General features: G+C 42.2%; 2 protein-coding genes across 16 annotated transcripts in view; one reads left to right on the top strand and one right to left on the bottom strand.

Moving 5' to 3' along the window:
- GLUD1 (glutamate dehydrogenase 1) overlaps positions 1-1019 on the bottom strand; it is a 38643-nt gene extending 37624 nt beyond the window's left edge. The window contains exon 1 of the mRNA XM_086381146.1: positions 290-1019. Within this exon, the coding sequence (XP_086237272.1) occupies positions 290-743 (454 nt within the window). The 5' untranslated portion in view covers positions 744-1019. The remainder of the gene's footprint in view (positions 1-289) is intronic.
- A 75-nt stretch (positions 1020-1094) lies between these two features.
- The window catches only part of SHLD2 (shieldin complex subunit 2), a 113925-nt gene continuing 94227 nt past the window's right edge, over positions 1095-20792 (top strand). For 8 of the 15 annotated variants that reach the window (XM_086381137.1, XM_086381139.1, XM_086381131.1 and 5 more), the window contains exon 1: positions 1095-1156. The gene's annotated coding sequence lies outside the window, so the exon portion shown is untranslated. Of the gene's footprint in view, positions 1157-2184; positions 2241-20792 lie in introns of all 15 variants that reach the window. The other 7 variants (XR_015156561.1, XM_086381136.1, XM_086381130.1 and 4 more) reach the window with 1 other exon arrangement.

Genomic DNA, 20792 nt, shown 5'->3' with positions numbered 1-20792 from the left:
TCTACAAGTGCTCTTCGTCAAGACCCACACTGTGTCACAGTGGCTAGATCAAAAGAGCAGTGTAGTGTCTTCTGCATACAGCATCAACAAGCTCGCGGGGGGAGGACCAACTACGGGGTGGTGATGGAGCAGAAAATTCACTATCCATCGGAGCCTGACACAGCTGAGGCCGGGACCTGGGGGAACGGGGACAGCGTGGGAGGGCGACGGTACCAGCCCGGGCTGGGCTGAACGGTGAACCCCCGAGGCTGGAGGCCAGGCGGGGCGGGGCAGGGCACAAGGGGCTCACCTCCCTTGCAGGGCGTGCGGTGCTGGCTGTGCTGGGCCCGGTAGCCCTCGATGACTTCCCAGGAGCCGTCGTCGCGCCGGATGGGGAAGGACAGGCTCAGCACATGGTTGCAGGGCTTGATGATCCGCAGGATGCCACGCACCCGGTTCCGCTTCTGCTCCTCGGTCTCCCGGGTCTTGAGGTCCTCCACCAGCTTGTCCTCCACGATGCTGGCACCGCGGTCAAAGAAGCCCTCCACCATCTTGAAGAAGTTGGGGTCGTCCTCGCGGTCGGCCGCCGCCTCGCTGTAGTGTCGCCGAGCGGGTGGCACAAGCCCCGGCTGCGGGGCGGCGACGGCTGCGGCAGCCTGCCCGCGGGCCCGGCCCAGCAGCACGGCCGAGTCGGCAGCCACGGAACCCAGGGCGGCGGGCCCGATGCGGGACAGCAGCAGCGCTTCACCCAGGCACCGGTACATGGCGGCGGGACGGAGGCCACGGAGGAGAGGCGCTCTCACAGGCCCGGAGACGGACGGAGGGAGGAAGGGCCCGGCGCGGGCTGCCCTTTTAAGCCACAGCTTCCTGCCTTCCTGGCTATCCCCTCCCCTCCGGCGCTAGCCGCCTAACGCGGAGGACGGACTTTGGGTGCCACGGGCCAATGTCGCTGGTGAATGGCAGGGCGGGGGGCGCGCACCGCCCAGGGAGCCGGGCCTCCGCCTCCGCCGCGGCCTCGCCCGGCCTCGCCCGGCCTCCCCGGCGGCGGCGTGAGCCGGCGGGGACGCTCGGGGGCGCGCAGTCGCGGTCGGGCCGGGTGCGCATGCTCGCAGGTCGGGAGGCGGGGCGAGGGCTCCCGCACGGGGCTGGGACCTGCGGGGAAGAGCTGGAGCCTCAGGTCTGTGCGCAGCCCCGGCCTCTCCCGGGGAGGGCTTTTGACTGGGGAGGGGGCCTCCGAGGAAGAGGCTTACCCGCCTCTTGGGGGCGCTAAGAGTCTGGTCCCAAGACCGCGCGGGCGGTCTGGCGGTGGGCCCAGGGTGGGTGAGTCATGGGTGTCCCTCCTTTCCGCCCGCGCGCTCTCGGGCGGGGCGGCCATCCTGTCACCCCTGCGCCTGTCTTCGGGTGGCAGGGAGAAGCACCGTTTGGAGGTCGGGCTAAGAGCTTGTCTTTATCCGCTGGGACTGAGACGAACTTTGGTCTTGGGAGTTGGAGTTTTGAAGTGTCTTGCAAGAAATGGAAAGGAGAAGGCTTGGGAGCTGGGGACTCCCTTGTCTATTGGCTTTCACTGCTTTAAGTTTTAAATTTTGTCCCATTCAACCACTGCGTGATGTTGAGATAGTTACGTGAATCATTGTTGTATCTTTCTGAAATTTACTGTTTCCGCATTTCAGAGATACGTTCTCGAAATAGTTAAAAAACAACACTATAGAACTGCAATAATACTCCAGGATATTCTTTCTCAGTAATATGTGTACTAATAGTCCAGAATAGAATTTGTAAAGGTTAAAAGACATGAGGGTTTAATTATGTACTTACACAAACTTGATGAGAAATGCTAGTTAATACACTTCTACGGGTACAGTTAGATTCTTGTAAAAGTCTGATGACTCAGTTTTTAAGACAAGCTATCAAAGGCCACATTACCAACTTAATGGTTCCAGTGTAGGTTGGTGATTTTAAAATAGTACCTTTTTGACCTGCAAAACGACTTTGCCTCCTGACATTCACTTTATTCATCTGTTAATTAGCATATGGAAGAGAATGTTTTAATTCTTACAGTTTTCTGTGAAGTATAAGCTGACAACCTAGATAATTAAATTACTTTCATCTATTCAGTGTACTGTCAAAACAAAAAAAGGTGGAGCCTATGTTTTATCTTATTTGCTGGATAGTTAATAGTCATTTATATTTGTATTGTGTTTTCAGTGGTAACTGTTCTCTGGACTGAATCCTGAATTTGTCTTGTTGGTCAAAGGATTAAGGTATCAAGTTTCCTTTTCACTCGATAGTGTTATTTTATATTGCAAAAACAACAACAACCAAAAACCTTAAAAAGTATCAGAATAAAATGATTAGAATCAGTAAACATGAAAATTCAGATTAAATTCTTAGGTATAGTTTGAAGAAAGTGTTTTAAAAGCTTAGTTTTATTGCACTTCTTTATCTCCTTCTTGATAATGACAGCCTTCAGAAAAATAAATGTTTAACTTTTCTTCTTCCAAGTTTTGTTCACCTGAATTCAAGAAGTTATTAATAGAGAGGCAATGGAAGGAGTGAGGAAATTTAATTGAGTCTGCTATGTGTCAATGTCTTATGAAATATCTCTAAAAGAACCTCCTAAAGTAGATTTTTAAATTTTTAGAATCTTGGTTATGTTTTTAAATTATGTACAAGTTGTAAAAAAATTCAAACGGTAACGATAGATTTTTTTAAAAAGTGAAATCAAACACTACTTCTCTCACCTTCCCATTTAGTAAGTAGTTGGAATGCTTCTTTTCATACTGAAGTAGGTATTATAATTCTTGATTTTAACAGGAGGGTGAACTGAGGCTTGCAGAGACCAAGTAAATAGTTGATCATCTAGATGATAAATAGCAGACTAAAATTCAAACTGTATATCTGACTCCAAGTTATGCCATTTCTAGTACTCCAAGAAATATATTAATTATGTGTTTTATTTAGTTTAAAATTATTTACTGTGATGTAAATCTAGTAAGTTTCAGCTTTACACTGATGATTGCCTTTATAAAATATACAGATATTTTGCGAATTAAGGCTTAATAATTGATAATAATTTTCAGTTCAAAGGAAGACTCGAATTTAACTTGAAAGGAATTTTGGTCATTTGATAGCATTCAGTAAAGACAATTTGTTTTCTGCCTTTAAGGTTTATGCATTTTCCTTACCTGTTTCAAAATTCCAGGCCTTTTCTCTTTGATTCATAGCATGCTTTTGTGCTTTCAAGTGCTTTAAAAATTATTTTAGAAGATTTATTTTAGGATTTAGAAAGACATAGCGTATAAATACAGGAACAGCATGGTTGTTTTTAAAAATAATTAGAAAAGGTAATATATACTTTCTGTCTTTGATTTGTCTATTCTGGACATTTTGTTTAAATAGAATCATGCAGTCAATATGTGGTCCTTTGTGACTGGCTTCTTTGACTTCGTGTATGTTTTAAAGATTCATACCTATTGTAGCATGTATCACTATTTCATTTTTTTAAATGGTTGAATAGTATTCGTTGTATGGCTATAGCCCTCTTTCATATATATTCAGTTCAGTTCAGTTGCTCAGTTGTGTCCGACTTTTTGGGACCCCATGGACTGCAGCACGCCAGGCTTCCCTGTCCATCACCAACTCCCGGAGTTTTCTCAAACTGATGTCCATTGAGTCAGTGATGCCATCCAAGCATCTTATTCTCTGTCGTCCCCTTCTCCTCCCGCCTTCAATCTTTCCCAGCATCAGGGTCTTTTCAAATGAGTCAGCTCTTCGCATCAGGTGGCTAAAGTATTGGAGTTTCAGCTTCAGCAGGAGTCCTTCCAACGAATATTCTGGACTGATTTCCTTTAGGATGGACTGGTTTGATCTCCTTAAAGTCCAAGGGGCTCTCAAGAGTCTTCTCCAACACCACAGTTCAAAAGCATCAAGTCTTCAGTGCTCAGCTTTCTTTATAGTCCAACTCTCACATCCATACAGGACTGCTGGAAAAACCATAGCGTTGACTAGATGGACCTTTGTTGGCAAAGTAATGTCTCTGCTTATTGATATGCTGTCTAGGTTGGTCATAGCTTTTCTTCCAAGGAGCAAGCATCTTTTAATTTCGTGGCTGCAGTCACCATCTGCAGTGATTTTGGAGTCCCCCAAAATAAAGTCGGAGAAGGCAATGGCAACCCACTCCAGTACTCTTGCCTGGAAAATCCCATGGATGGAGGAGCCTGGTAGGCTGCAGTCCATGGGGTTGCTAGGAGTTGGATACGACTGAGCGACCTCACTTTCACTTTTCACTTTCATGCATTGGAGAAGGCAATGGCAACCCACTCCAGTGTTCTTGCCTGAAGAATCCCAGGGATGGGGGAGCCTGGTGGGCTGCCGTCTCTGGGGTCGCACAGAGTCGGACACGACTGAAGCGACTTAGCAGCAGCAGCAGCAAAATAAAGTCAGCCACTGTTTCCATTTTCGTATATATATATGGGTCTATATATGTGTGTGTATATATATGTATCTTCTTAAAAAATTTATTTGGCTGTGCCAGGTCTCGGTTGTGGCACATGGGATCTTTGATTTTTGTTGCACCATGTGGGATCCTTTAGTTTTGGCATACGGGATCTTTGGTTGCAGCATGTAGGATCTAGTTCCCTGACCAAGGATCGAACCCTGGTCCCCTGCCTTGGTAGTACAGAGTCTTAGCCACTAGACCATCAGAAAAGTTCTATGGCCCTCTTTTTTTAATCTATTAATCTTTGACAGACGTTTGGTTATTTCCACTTTTTGGCTATCGTAACACTACTGTAAATGTTCTTGTAGACGCTTTTGTTTGGACAGATACTTTCAATTCTGTTGGGTACACACCTGGTAGAGTAGAATTGCTGAATTATATGGTAACTCTCTGTTTAACCTTTTGGGAAGCTGCCCAGCTGTTCTTCACAGCAGCTGGACCATTTTAATTCCTACCAGTGGAGGATTCCAACTTCTTTTTATTCTCCCAAACACTTGTTATTATCTGGTTTAAAGGTATAACTCATTTTGATTTTGATTTGCATTTCCTTGATGGCTAATGATGTTGAGCATCTTTTTATGTACTTATTGACAGTTTATATATATATATATGTATTTTATATATTAATTAATCTTAATTGGAGGATAATTACTTTACAATATTGTGATGGTTTTCGCCATACATCGACATGTACTGGCCATTGCTATACGTGTGTTTCCCCGCCATCGTGAACCCCTGCCTCCCTCCCCACCCCATCCCTCTGGGTTGTCCCAGAGCGCTGGCTTTGGGTGCCCTGATTCATGCATAGAACTTGCCCTGGTCATCTATTTTACATATGGTAATGTACATGTTTCAGTGCTATTCTCTCAAATCATCCCACCCTCGCCTTCTCCCACTGAGTCCAAAAGTCTGTTCTTTACATCTGTGTCTCCTTTGCTACTCTGCAGGTAAGATGGTTGGTACTGTCTTTCTAAATTCCATAAATATGCATTAATATACAGTATTTGTCTTTCTTTTTCTGACTTACTTCACTGTGTATAATAGGCTGCAGGTTCATCCGCTTCATTAGAACTGACTCAGATGTGTTTCTTTTTATAGCTGAGTAGTATTCCATTGCTTCCTTATCCATTCATCTATCAGTGGACATCTAGGTTGCCTTCATGTCCGAGCTATTGTAAATAGTGCTGCAATGAACATTGAGGTACATATGTCTATTTCAGTTCTGGTTTCCTTGGGGTGTATGCCCAGCAGTGGGATTGCTGGGTCATATGGCAGTTCTGACACTTTGTATGTATTTTTAAAGAGAGACGTACAGTGACATCCTTTTTCCACTTTTCAATTGGATTGTCTTTTTATTGTTGACGTGTAAGGGTTTTGGGTTTTTTAAAATTTACTTTTGGCTGTGCTGGGTCTAGGTTGTTGCACAGGCTTTTCTCTGATGGCGGCAAGTGGGGGCCACTCTGGCTGTGGTGTGCGGGCTTGTTACAGGGCCTCTCTTGTTGCAGAGCACGGGCTGTAGGGTGTGCGGGCTTCAGTAACTGTGGCACATGAGCGCAGTAGTGGCAGCTCGAGGGCTGTGGAGTGCTGGCTCAGTACTTCCCATGCACTGAGTGCTGGCTCACTAGTTCCCGTGCACTGAGTGCTGGCTCAGTACTTGTGGTGCATGGACTTAGTTGCTCTGCGGCATGTAGGATCTTCCTGGATAGAGAACCCATATCTCTTGTGCTGACAGGTGAATTCTTTACCATTGAGCCACCAAGGAAGCCCCTTTGTAAGAGTTGTTTATATATTTTTGTTTTGTTTTGTTTTCCTTTGAGAGCTCTTACATATTTTAGATACAAATCCTTTATCACATGTATGATCTGAAAGTGTTTACTTCCATTCTGGGTCTTGTCTTTGCACGCTGTTGATGCTGTCCTTTGTAGGACATAAAGTTTTCAAATTTGTTGAAGTCCGGTTTACAAATGTTTTCTTTTGTGGCTTGTGCTTTTGGTGTCATGTCTAACAAACGATTGTCTAATCAAAGTCAGGAAGATTTGCACCCGTGTTCTACGAGTTTTATACTTTCAGTTTTTACATTTGAGTTGATTTTTGTACAAAAAGTGAGGAAGGAATCCAGTTTCATTCTTTTGCATGTGGATAACAAATTGTCCTAGCACTGTTTGTTCAACAAAAGACTTTTTTTTTCCCGTTGAATTGTCTTTGAATTCTATTGAAATCAACTGACCTAAACGTCAGGACTTATTTCTCGGTTCCTTGGTTCTTTCCCGCTCACCCATATGTCTGTCCTTATGCTGGCGCCGCACGGCCTTGCTTACGGCAGCTTTGTAGTACGTTTTGAAATCAGGAAGTGTGATTTTGTTCCAACTTTGTTCTTTTTCAAGATTGTTTGGTTCTTCTTAGTGTCTTGAATTTTCATACAAATTTTAGGATCAGGTGGTCTATTTCTGCAAAGAAGCCAGATAGAATTTTGACTGCCTTAATGTTGAATCTGTCCGGAGAAGGCAATGGCACCTCACTCCAGTACTCTTGCCTGGAAAATGCCATGGACGGACGAGCCTGGAAGGCTGCAGTCCACGGGGTCGCTGAGGGTCGGACACCACTGAGCGACTTCACTTTCACTTTTCACTTTCATGCATTGGAGAAGGAAATGGCAACCCACTCCAGTGTTCTTGCCTGGAGAATCCCAGGGACGGGGGAGCCTGGTGGGCTGCCGTCTCTGGGGTCGCACAAAGTCACGACTGAAGTGACTTAGCAGCAGCAGCAATGTTGAATCTGTAGATCAACTTGAAGAGTGGTGCTTTTGCTGTCATGCCATTTTAATACTATTGTATCTGCATGAATCAGAACATGAATATGTCTTTTAATTTATTTGAGTCTTTTGAAGTTTCTCTCATTCATGTTTTGTCTTTTCAGAATATCTAAGTTTTGTGCTTCTTTTCTTAAATTTATTAATAAATATTTTACTCTTTTTGATGCTATTATAACTGAAATTGTTTTCTTAACTCCATTTTCAGATTATCCATTGCAAGTATACAGAAATATAGTTGAATATTATATATTGACCTTTTTAAAAAATACTCATTTATATATTTATTTGGCTGCCCTGGATCTTAGTTACAGCATGCAGGGTCTTTAGTTTCAGCATGTGAGGTCTAATTCCTCACCAGAAATCCAACCTGGGTCCCTAGCATTGGGACTACTGAGTCTTAGGCACTGGGCCACCAGGAAGTCCCTATATTGATCTTTTATCAATATCAGATCAGATCAGATCAGTTGCTCAGTCGTATCCGACTCTTTGCGACCCCATGAATTGCAGAACGCCAGGCCTCCCTGTCCATCACCAACTCCTGGAGTTCACTCAGACTCACATCCATTGAGTCAGTGATGCCATCCAGCCATCTCATTCTCTGTCATCCCCTTCTCCTCCTGCCCCCAATCCCTCCCAGCATCAGAGTCTTTTCCAATGAGTCAACTCTTCACATGAGGTGGCCAAAGTACTGGAGTTTCAGCTTTAGCATCATTCCTTCCAAAGAAATCCAGGGCTGATCTCCTTCAGAATGGACTGGTTGGATCTCCTTGCAGTCCAAGGGACTCTCAAGAGTCTTCTCCAACACCACAGTTCAAAAGCATCAATTCTTCGGCACTCAGCCTTCTTCACAGTCCAACTCTCACATCCATACATGACCACTGGAAAAACCATAGCCTTGACTAGACGAACCTTTGTTGGCAAAGTAACGTCTCTGCTTTTGAATATGCTATCTAGATTGGTCATAACTTTACTTCCAAGGAGTAAGCGTCTTTTAATTTCATGACTGCAGTCACCATCTGCAGTGATTTTGGAGCCCAGAAAAATAAAGTCTGACACTGTTTCCACTATTTCCCCATCTATTTCCCATGAAGTGATGGGACCAGATGCCATGATCTTCGTTTTCTGAATGTTGAGCTTTAAGCCAACTTTTTCACTCTCCACTTTCACTTTCATCAAGAGGCTTTTTAGTTCCTCTTCACTTTCTGCCATAAGGGTGGTGTCATCTGCATATCTGAGGTTATTGATATTTCTCCCACCAATCTTGATTCCAGCTTGTGTTTCTTCCAGCTCAGCTTTTCTCATGATGTACTCTGCATTTAAGTTAAATAAACAGGGTGACAATATACAGTCTTAACGTACTCCTTTTCCTATTTGGAACCAGTCTGTTGTTCCATATCCAGTTCTAACTGTTGCTTCCTGACCTGCATACAGGTTTCTCAAGAGGCAGATCAGGTGGTCTGGTATTCCCATCTCTTTCAGAATTTTCCACAGTTTATTGTGATCTACACAGTCAAAGGCTTTGATATAGTCAATAAAGCAGAAATAGATGTTTTTCTGGAACTCTCTTGCTTTTTCGATGATCCAGCGGATGTTGGCAATTTGATCTCTGGTTCCTCTGCCTTTTCTAAAACCAGCTTGAACATCAGGAAGTTCACAGTTCACGTATTGCTGAAGCCTGGCTTGGAGAATTTTGAGCATTACTTTACTAGCATGTGAGATGAGTGCAATTGTGCGGTAGTTTGAGCATTCTTTGGCATTGCCTTTCTTTGGGATTGGAATGAAAACTGACCTTTTCCAGTCCTGTAGCCACTGCTGAGTTTTCCAAATTTGCTGGCATATTGAGTGCAGCACTTTCACAGCATCATCTTTCAGGATTTGGAATAGCTCAACTGGAATTCTATCACCTCCACTAGCTTTGTTTGTAGTGATGCTTTCTAAGGCCCACTTGACTTCACATTCCAGGATGTCTGCCTCTAGGTCAGTGATCACACCATCGTGATTATCTGCGTCATGAAGATCTTTTTTGTACAGTTCTTCTGTGTATTCTTGCCACCTCTTCTTAATATCTTCTGCTTCTGTTAGGTCCATACTATTTCTGTCCTTTATCGAGCCCATCTTTGCATGAAATGTTCCTTTGGTATATCTGATTTTCTTGAAGAGATCTCTAGTCTTTCCCGTTCTGTTGTTTTCCTCTATTTCTTTGTATTGATCACCTAAGAAGGCTTTCTTATCTCTTCTTGCTATTCTTTGGAACTCCGCATTCAGATGTTTATATCTTTCCTTTTCTCCTTTGCTTTTCTCTTCTCTTCTTTTCACAGCTATTTGTAAGGCCTCCCCAGACAGCCATTTTGCTTTTTTGCATTTCTTTTCCATGGGGATGGTCTTGATCCCTGTCTCCTGTACAGTGTCATGAACCTCATTCCATAGCTCATCAGACACTCTATCTATCAGATCTAGGCCCTTAAATCTATTTCTTACTTCCACTGTATAATCATAAGGGATTTTATTTAGGTCATACCTGGGTGGTCTAGTGGTTTTCCCTACTTTCTTCAATTTAAGCCTGAATTTGGCAATAAGGAGTTCATGGTCTGAGCCACAGTCAGCTCCTGGTCTTGTTTTTGCTGACTGTATAGAGCTTCTCTATCTTTGGCTACAAAGAATATAATAGGTCTCATTTATTGACTGAACTCATTTATTAGTTCTGATAATTATTTTAGTGAATTCATTAGGATCTTCTGCGCACAAGATCATGTCATCTACAGAAAGAGATAGGTTTATTTCTAACTTTCCAATCTGGATGTGTTTTTCTTTGTTGCCTGATTGCCCCTTACTTTTTTTTTTATGTTGTATAGTACGTATTTCATTGTGTGAATGTGCCATAATTATTTTTAACCAGTCTCTCACTGATGGTCATGTAGGTTCTTTCCAGTTTCTTGAAGTTACAGCAGTGCTGCAGTGAATAACCTATTACATAGAATATCGGTTTTCAAACTCTTCATCTCAGGTCTTCTTTAGCATCTTAAGTATGAGTAGTGAATTTGAACTGAGAAAGAATTTAGTAGTCATCATAATTTTACTTACAGAGTTGTTTAGTTCATATTTGACAAAAAATCGTTGTCCTATTTGGATATTAAAAATGATATAATAAAACCAGCTGATATAACAAATCAAATTTAATTTTTTAACAAGGGCTTTTAAAACAAGGAGCTAAAAATCTTTTTTTTTTTTTTTTAATCAGGTCCCCATGTTGCTAAGTTTTATAGGGTTTAGTTCACAAGTGCTTGTCAATACCTCATTATTCACCCAGATGAATGTAGTGGAGAGAAGAGTATACCCCATAAAGGAAAGATCATTAGCATAGGTCTGAAGATAGGTCGAAATCAGATTGATTATATTCTTTGCAGCCAAAGATAGAGAAGCTTTATACAGTCAGCAAAAACAAGACCGGGAGCTGACTGTGGCTCAGATCATAAACTCCTTATTGCAAAATTCAGACTGAAATTGAAGAAAGTAGGGAAAACCACTAGACCATTCAGGTATGACCTAAATCAAATCCCTTATGATTATACAGTGGAAATGAGAAATAGATTCAAGGGATTAGATCTGATAGACAGTGCCTGAAGAACTGTGGACGGAGGTTTGTGACATTGTACTGGAGGCAGTGATCAAGACCATCTGAAAGAAAAAGAAACGCAGGGGAGGGAGGTGAGAGGGGGGTTCAGGATGGGGAACACGTGTACACCCGTGGTGGATTCATGTTGATGTATGGCAAAACCAATACAATAAAAAAAAAAAAAAAAAAGAAAGAAATGCAAAAGGCAAAATGGTTGTCTGAGGAGGCCTTACAAAATAACTGAAGAAAGAAAAGATGCCAAAGCAAAGGAAAAAAGGAAAGATATGCCCATTGGAATGCACAGTTCCACAGAATAGCAAGGAGAGATAAAAAAGTCTTCCTCAGTGATCAGTGCAAAGAAATAAAGGAAGAAAATAGAATGGGAAAGACTAGAGATCTCTTCAAGAAAATTAGAGATGCCAAGGGGACATTGCATGCAAAGATGGGCACAATAAAGGACAGAAATGGAATGGACCTAACAGAAGCAGAAGATGTTAAGAAGAGGTGGCAAGAATACACAGAAGAACTATACAAAAATGATCTTCATGACCCAGATAACCACGATGGTGTGATCACTGGCCTAGAGCCAGACTTCCTGGAATGCAAAGTCAAGTTGGCCGTAGGAAGCATCACTATGAACAAAGCTAGTGGAGGTGATGGAATTCCAGTTGAGCTATTTCAAATCCTGAAAGATGATGCTGTGAAAGTGTTGCACTCGATATGCCAGCAAGTTTGGAAAACTCAGCAGTGGCCACAGGACTGGAAAAGGTCAGTTTTCATTCCAATCCGAAAGAAAGGCAATGCCAAAGAATGCTCAAACTACTGCACAATTGCACTCATCTTACATGCTAGTAAAGTAATGCTCAAAATTCTCCAAGCCAGGCTTCAGTGGTACATGAACCGTGAACTTCCAGATGTTCAAACTGAATTTAGAAAAGGCAGAGGAAGCAGAGATCAAATTGCCAACATCCATTGGGTCACGGAAAAGCAAGAGAGTTCTAAAATAACATCTACTTCTGCTTTATTGACTATGCCAAAGCCTTTGACTGTGTGGATCACAACAAACTGGAAAATTCTTCAAGAGATGGGAATACCAGACTACCTGACCTGCCTCCTGAGAAATCTGTATGCAGGTCAAGAAGCAACAGTTAGAACTGGACATAGAACAACAGACTGGTTCCAAATTGGGAAAGGAGTACTTTCTCAAGGCTTATATGCAGAGTACATCATGAGAAATGCCAGGTCGAATGAAGCACAAGCTGGAATCAAGATTGGTGGGAGAAATATCAATAACCTCAGATATGCAGATGATAACCACCCTTATGGCAGAAAGAAAGAAGAAGTAAGGAGCCTCTTGATGAAGGTGAAAGAGGAGAGTGAAAAACTTGGCTTAAAACTCAACATTCAGAAAACTAAGATCATAGCATCTGGTCCCATCACTTCATGGCAAATAGATGAGGAAACAATGAAAACAGTGAGAGACTTTATTTTTTGGTGGGGCTCCAAAATCACTGCAGATGGTGACTACAGCCATGAAATTAAAAGATGCTTGCTCCTTGAAAGAAAAGTTATGACCAACTTAGACAGCATATTAAAAAGCAGAGACATTGCTTGGCCAACAAAGGTCTTTCTAGTCAGAGCTATGGTTTATCCAGTAGTCATGTATAGATGTGAGAGTTAGACTATAAAGAAAGCTGAGTGCTGAAGACTTGATGCTTTTGAACTGTGGTGTTGGAGAAGACTCTTGAGAGTCCCTTGGACTACAAGGAGATCGAACTAGTCAATCCTAAAGGAAATCAGTCCTAAATAATCATTGGAAGGACTACTGCTGAAGCTGAAACTCCAATACTTTGGCCACCTGATGGGAAGAACTGACTCACTGGAAAAGACCCTGATGCTGGGAAAGATTGAAGGTGAGAGGAGAAGGGGATGACAGAGGATAAGATGATTGGATGGCATCACTGACTCTGTGGACATGACTTTGAGCAGTAAGCTCTGGGAGTTGGTGATGGGCAGGGAAGCCTGGCGTGCTGCAGTCCATGCGGTCACAAAGAGTCACACACAAGTGAGCAACTGAACTGAACTGATCGGTAATTTTGGTGCATCTGAAATTGTTTTTCAAGTCTTTGTGCCATGGTTTTCAGAATAATTTTTTCTAATATTTGCTGTTATGCTTCTGACTGATATTCAGAAAAGGGTAATTTTTTTTTCTCCCCTAGTGTGTTTGTGTAATAAGCAGAAAAATAGTGACAGAAAGTATATCAAAGAGAAGGACCTGAAATTTTCAGAATTTATAGTCTTTTTCTTTCTAAAAACCTTTTTTTTTCCCCTTAATAAATCAAATGTCAGTTATATCTGTTTGGCTAGTTTGGCTAAGTTTTCATTTTACTGCGTCACTGAATAACATTCAGCAAAGGTTTTCTCAAGTCTTGCTTAAGGATTCTTTCCCTGTTATGAGTAAACATGAAAAATCATGGTAGTATCTTTATCCCTTTAAGCATAGGATGCAAGAAACAATTTTTAAGAGGTCTCTTAAAAATTAACTGTAAGCCAGGATTTTGAACTCACGTGTATGTAATCCATCGTGTCTCTGTCTCTTTTTTTAAATTGACATTTTTTTTTGTTTGTTTTCCTTATAGGTAAAAAAGATAGTACATTCAATTATTTATTATTTAAGATGCCTCACCATTCAGCTCCACTTATTTATGTAGATGACATGTAAATGCAAATCTTTATTCTATCTTTAGCATTTTCTTTCTAGAAATTTTAGATCAGTTTTGATTTCAATATGAAGTTGTTTTCAATAGTAAGAAAGTATAAGCTAAAAATTGCAACATGTCTCTGATGCTATTAAAAGCAGTCATAACTGAAAAATATACTGGAGGAGCAAAAGATACCTTCCCATTGACCATGATGAAGAGTTACAGAGGAAACATGGACTTTATTTTGAAGCATGTGAAAGTGTTAGTTGCTCAGTTGTGTTCGACTCTGTGACTCCATGAACATATGTATATTATACTGAGTTTGCTCCTTAGTAAAAGGCAGAAAAGAAAAATGAATGAAGCAGTAGGGAGTAAGGTGTCTGAGACACCGGTAATGTAAATAGATAAGTTAAGCAGTCTCTGGAGAAGAACCAGGAACCACTTGCTTGACGTAAGAGAAGCCATTTGGTGATCTATGTCTGGCTACAATGCTTGCCCATGAAAGAAGTCTGGCAGTAATTATAACCTTAAGGAAAGTGGGGGAATACAGGACAGAGAAAAGACAGTCAAACAGTAGTGCAGTGATAAAGCAAAGTCCTAGTTCCTCCTCACTAGATGTACATAATATATCTTTGAGTTCTGCAGGAACTAAGGCCCCCACCTAGGTAGAGGATGGAATGATGCTGACCCTCCTGACCTTAATCAACCAAAGCTTGGACTCTGTTGATCTTTGCCCCAATTTGCTCCAATTTATTGTTGTTTTGGCCACACTGCTCAGCTTGTGGGATCTTAGTTCACTCGACCAGGGATTGAACCTGTACCCTTGCAGTGAAAACAAGTGATTTTAACCACTGGACCACCCTGAAATTCCTTGTCCCGATTTTATGCCAAATTCTCCTTTACTCAGGCCTGTTCACGAATATGCATGTACCCTTAGCTTAACACTTCCCCACTTTTTGGCCTTCCCTGGTGGTCCAGTGAATAAGACTCCCTGCTGCCAGTGCAGGGGGCCTGGGTTTGATCCCTGGTCATGGAGATAGATGCCACAACTAAGAGTTCTCACAATGCAACTGAAGATTCAGCATACCTTACCCAAGACCTGGTGCAGCCAAATAAATAAATTATTTATTTCCCTTGTGGCTCAGCTGGTAAAGAATTCGCCTGTAATGTGGGAGACCTGGGTTTGATCCCTGGATTGGGACGATGCCCTGGAGAAGGAAAAGGCTACCCACTCCAGTATTCTGGTCTAGAGAATTCCATAGACTGAATAGTCCTTGGGGTCGCAAAGAGTTGAACACGACTGAGTGACTTTCACACAAATAAATTAGAACAAAACAAAACCTCCCCCCTTTTGCTGTTTGGAAAAAGACTGCTTTGGGAAAGATCCCTGGTGTCCTCCTTACTTGCTGCAAGTAATACATCCTTCTGTCTCCTCATCTTTGGCTTGGTTGTGCCTATTTGAAATCATTTACCTCAGATTGGGGCTTGAACCCATGTCCTGAGACTCAAACCCAATCAAAACCTAGTTTGAGACTTGAACCCCTGAGGCCAGGACTGGAACCCAGCCAAAACCCAGTTTGGGACTCTAACCCATGATCTTTTAATTAGAATCACTCACTTTATGTCTGGACTTACTGAGACTCAGCTTCTTTGTGTCTCAGTGTAGAAGGAGTTCAGTGAGAGACAAAGTGATAGCAAAAAGTAGATCTGTTAATATAGGATGCTTATAAGAGATGCAGGTGGGTAGGCAAAGGAACTCTGCCCTAAGGGTTGAGTGGGCTACCCATTTTATAATGAAAAAAAGTGGGAGGGGAAAAGACTGCCTTCTTCAAGTAGACACAGATGCAGACGTAAGGCATACAGCACTAGATCTCCTTCATATTTGGCAGGAAAGTGTCTGACTCTAGAATGGTGGTGATGTTTTTCTTCCATCTAATGGCCTGGGGCATATTTTGTGGGTTTGTTTATAGTTTTATGGTTAAGCAAGCCTGCTTCATTGAACAATGTTCCAGTAGCTTTCTTGAGGTTTCCTTCTCTATAGTCCCCTACTGGGACTTCTACAACTACCTGTGTAACTATCCTGTTCTATCCCTGTCACATTGGCTAGACACCCACCAAGAGGCCTACCCAGTTTTCAAGTAACAGTAATGACTGGAGTCAGCTAAGTAGCAGTAGTCTAAATGCCCGATCTTGATAGCTTGCAGTGAACAGATATTTGCTTCCCTGCTGGCTCAGATGGTGAAGAATCTACCTGCAATGCAGGAGACCCAGGTTTGAGCCCTGGGTTGGGAAGATCCCCCGGAGAAGGAAATGGCAAACCGCTCCAGTATTCTTGCCTTGAGAATCCTATGGACAGAGGAGTCCATGGGGTTGCAAAGAGTAGGACATGACTGAGCGACTAACACACACACACAAATGCCCGATCTTGATAGCATGCAGTGAACAGATGTGTTGGCCCGCAAGTGACCATGTCCAGATAAAGGTGGCTTAAACTAAAGCCATAAATGAATAACTTACCAGACAAGAGGGTGGCGCTAGTGGTAAAGAACCCACCTGCCAGTGCAGGAGACGTTAAGAAGTGTGGGTTTGATCCCTAAGTCGGGAAGATCCTCTGGAGTAGGAAATGGCAACCTGCTCCAGTATTCTTGCCTGGAAAATTCCATGGACAGGCTGTCTATGGGACTGTCTATGGGGCTGCAGAGAGTCCTACATGACTGAGCAACTGAGCACAAGAAGCCTGGATGCAAGGATGTTGGGCTTAGTTACCCAGTGATTTCTCAGTGTTATTTTTAGCAACGTGGTGATATCTTTCCTTAGGGTTGTGAGATTGCTACAGTCGTTCTAGGGGTCATATGCAGATGCAGCCAAGTATTACCTAAGGCAGCAGTTTCCTCCTGTACACCTCTCTCTCTTTTTTTTTTTTTTTTGAGCTGCACTGGATCTTCATTGTTTTGTGAGGGCTTTCTCTAGTTGCGGCAGGCTGGGACGACTCTCTCGTGGTGGGTGGGCTTTCCATTGCTGTCGCTTCTCTTATTGCAGAGCACAGGCTCTGGGCATGCAGGCTTTAGTAGGTTTGGCACACGGGCTCAGCAGCTGCGGCCTGCAGGCCTCTAGAGCGTGCTGGCTTCAGCAGTTGCAGCACACGGGTTCTAGAGCACAGGGTCAGTACAGTTGTGGCGCATGGGCGTAGTTTTCCCACGGTATGCGGAATCTTTCCGGACCAGGGATCAAACCTGTGTCCCCTGCATTGGCAGATGGATTCTTATCCAGTGTACCACCAGGGAAGTCCTACATATCTCTTTATTGGTGAAGAAAGCCTTTTCCAAAGGCCTGCCGGCCAGCTTCAACTCTCTGAGGCCCCAGTAGATAGGATTATTAATTCATGCTCTTGCCGTAACAGAGGCTAGAAAGAGAACTTTCTGGCACTTTTAGCTTCTGAGGTATAGGCAGGCTTTGCCAGCAAGGGAGAAAGTTGTGGAAGGAAAAATTGTTAAATTGGTAGCCAACAGTTTTTGCCATATTTACCACTGAAAGTAACTAATGCTGTCTGTGTTATCTTATTGTAATAATATATATTTTTTAGAATACAAGTACAGTTTAAGTTGGGTGAAACATTCTTAACACTGGGAATTGTGATGCTTATGGTTTCATGTTCTCTACATTGAGAAATCTACAGATTCTAGTACCCTTTGGAGCTAATTGTCACTGTGTTTTGTGTTCTCTGTATTGAGAAATTTGCAGAGTCTAGTTCCCTTCGACATCTTATATAATGATGATAGTTTTAAGAGTATGTCTCCTTTTTTTTTGAAAAGCTTTTTACCACTGACAGCTTGTACAGCAGTAACGCCATGCTGTGGTGTTTACTCTGTTGCTAGAACAGAAACCCACCCTTAACTTCTGGGAAAAATCTTGAGAATTATAATGAAATATCAAATCCTCAAATGATTTCAACACATTTTCAGATGAAGCTGCTGTCAGCAACTTACTGTCCTTGGAGTAACACATAGGCAAGTGTCTTAAATGAAAGTAACTAGTGTGACCTCTGTGTTGAAATGGGAAGTTCTTCTCTTCTTTGTCTCGAGGGTGGGAATGACAGCCTCATCATAGTCACTGTTACAGCACCACATGGTCGGAAACACAGCCTGAGAGTGGGTCAGTAAGAAAAGGTGCCCTTAGAGTTGCTTTGTCCTCCACAGTGTCTTAATCAACCGTAGAATCTTTATGACTGCATTCCTGTAGGGTCATGTAAATCAAAGAAACACAAAGGGGAGTACACCTTTGATTCTAGAAGTTGATATCTGCCAGCCATCCACAATGAAAATTCCAGTCAGCTATTTAAAAAAAAAGAAAAAGATGAAGTGTCAGTGAAAAGCTGCTAATACACAAAGCACACATATCTAGACTTCAAGAATGTAGGACATTTGTGATGAAAGGTTCAAGTTAAAATGAATATTTATCCTTACCTTCATGTGTTTTCTCTAGGTCAGGTAAAAATGAATTTATTTTTTGAATAATAATCTGGTATATTTTTACAAGTCTATTCTAATTAATTACAGACTTTGTCTTCTGTAATTTCATTTTTTTTTAGCCTTTTTAAAAAAATGCAGTACAAACACTAGAAAAGTGAACTAAGCTACCTTCAGGACGCAATTGCAATTGGCTTTATTTATTGGCTCTCTAAATTACTTAGAAAAAGTTTAAGTGGAAAAAGCTAAAAAAAAACCCGAAGCCCTGAGAAGTTACAAATCCTTGCCTCTTATGGTTTTAATTTATTTTAACATTTCCTTAGAGAAAACTGAAAAAGTGTACATATGAGAATAACAAAAACCTATACCTAAGTCCGTAATAGCTGTGCATTTTGAATTACAGGTGTTCCTCACTGACCTAGCTCTTGGTGTCTGAACTTAGAAACAGGAAAGATGGGATAGCAAGGGATGCTCAGATTTTATTCCTAACCTGATTGTATAGATTCATATTATTTCTAATGTAAATCCCAGTTTTTTCATATTGGTTCTCAATATGGAAGATTTATGTTTTTCTAATTTTTCTCTGTAGTTATCAGTGAAAGCAGTAATAACTGGCAAAAAATCAATCAGAATTTTAAACAGTAGGAAAAAACCTGGAAATCTTGAAATATGAAATAATAATTCTAAAAATATATATATAGGATCATATAAGCACTCCATGATATAATAAAGGTATGGATACATGTACAGCATCCCTCACTTTTGGGAAGTTTGATTTATTCCACTTTTATGAAAGACCTACATTTGTGCCTGTTTTCAAGAACTGAAAGCAATCTGAAGAGGATTTTCACTTTTATGGAAAAAGGCAAAAAGCAAAAATAGCATTCAGCATTTGTCTTGAAGGGAGCCAGCGGTTATAGGGGTGATCCACCACCAAACCCCCTCTCTGGTAACACACTCGGCCATAGCTTTGAACTGTTCCTGTGTTTGTTCATGCTTTATCTTGATTTATTTTGGGCATCCCTTAGCTAGATGTCTCCTAAGGTAATTGCTTCTTTGATTTATGCTGTTTTGGCTTAAAGATTGCAGAGGAGTGCTCTACTTTCATATAATAGGAGAAAACTGCAATTGAAAACAAAAAAGACTTAAGTATTTTCAATTTTTCCACTTTTGAGAATTGATTTTTATTTTGAATAATTTTGTTTATAATAATTTTTCTTTAGAAATAGTTTTACATTTACGGAAGAGTTGTAAAGATACTACAAAGAGTTCCCTTTACCCATCTTTCCCTACTACCCACATCTTACATAGCCATGATACATTTATCGAAAGTAAGGAATTAATGTCAGTACAAGGATGTTTATTTTTGGTTGTCATTTCAGTCAAATTACCATGTTAACCAACATGGTTTTTGCCAAATTACCTGTAGCTGTTGTTCAGGCGCTCAGCCGTGTCTGACTCTGTGACCCCGTGGACTGCAGCATGCCAGGCTCCCCGGTCCTTCAGTGTCTCCTGGAGTTCGCTCAGACTCACGTCCATAGAGCTGACGACGCCGTCCAAGGCTCTCATCGTCCATTGTTGCCTTCTCCTCACGCCCTCAGTCTTTCCCAAATCAGGGTCTTCCGGTGACTTGGCTCTTTGTATCATGTGGCCAAACTATTGGAGCTTCAGCTTCAGCATCAGTCCTTCCAGTGAATATTCGGGGTTGATTTTCTTTAGGATCGACTGGTTTGATCTTCTTGTAATCCAAGGGACATTCAAGAGTCTTCTCCAGCACCACAGTTTGAAAGCATCCGTTCTTCGAAATGCTGTGAAAGTGAAATTGTTGATCACTCAACCATGTCTGACGTTTTGTGACCCCAGGAACTGTAGCCTGCCAGGCTCCTCTGTCCATGGAATTCTCTGGTCAGGAATACTGGATTGGGTAGCTGATCCATTCTCCAGGGGATCTTCCTGACCCAGGGACTGAACCTGAGTCTCCTGCATTGCAGGCAGATTTTTACCATCTGAGCCACCAGGGGAGCCCTCGAAATGCAGTACTTGGGTGCAATCTTAAAAATGGTAGAATGATCTCAGTTCATTTCCAGGACAAACCATGGAGCATCACAGTATTCCAAGTCTGTGCCCCAACCACTAATGCCGAACAAGCTGAAGTCAAATGTTCTCTGAAGACCTACAAGACCTTCTGGGACTAATACCAAAAAACATGTCCTTTTCATCATAGGGTCAGATCAGATCAGATCAGTCGCTCAGTCATGTCCGACTCTTTGTGACCCCATGAATCACAGCACGCCAGGCCTCCCTGTCCATCACCAACTCCTGGAGTTCACTCAGACTCATGTCCATCAAGTCAGTGATGCCATCCAGCCATCTCATCCTCTGTCGTCCCCTTCTCCTCCTGCCCCCAATCCCTCCCAGCATCAGAGTCTTTTCCAATGAGTCAACTCTTAACATGAGGTGGCCAAAGTACTGGAGTTTCAGCTTTAGCATCATTCCTTCCAAAGAAATCCCAGGGCTGATCTCCTTCAGAATGGACTGGTTGGATCTCCTTGCAGTCCAAGGGACTCTCAAGAGTCTTCTCCAACACCACAGTTGAAAAGCATCAATTCTTTGGCGCTCAGCCTTCTTCACAGTCCAACTCTCACATCCATACATGACCACAGGAAAAACCATAGCCTTGACTAGACGAACCTTTGTTGGCAAAGTAATGTCTCTGCTTTTG

This window comes from Bos grunniens, chromosome 28, assembly GCF_055505025.1.
Source record: "Bos grunniens cultivar Pamir isolate PY7600 chromosome 28, Bosgru_T2T1.0, whole genome shotgun sequence".
NCBI lineage: Eukaryota > Metazoa > Chordata > Mammalia > Artiodactyla > Bovidae > Bos > Bos grunniens.
The sequence above is the reverse complement of the archived record's forward strand: the minus strand, read 5'-3'. Positions and strand labels throughout refer to the sequence as shown.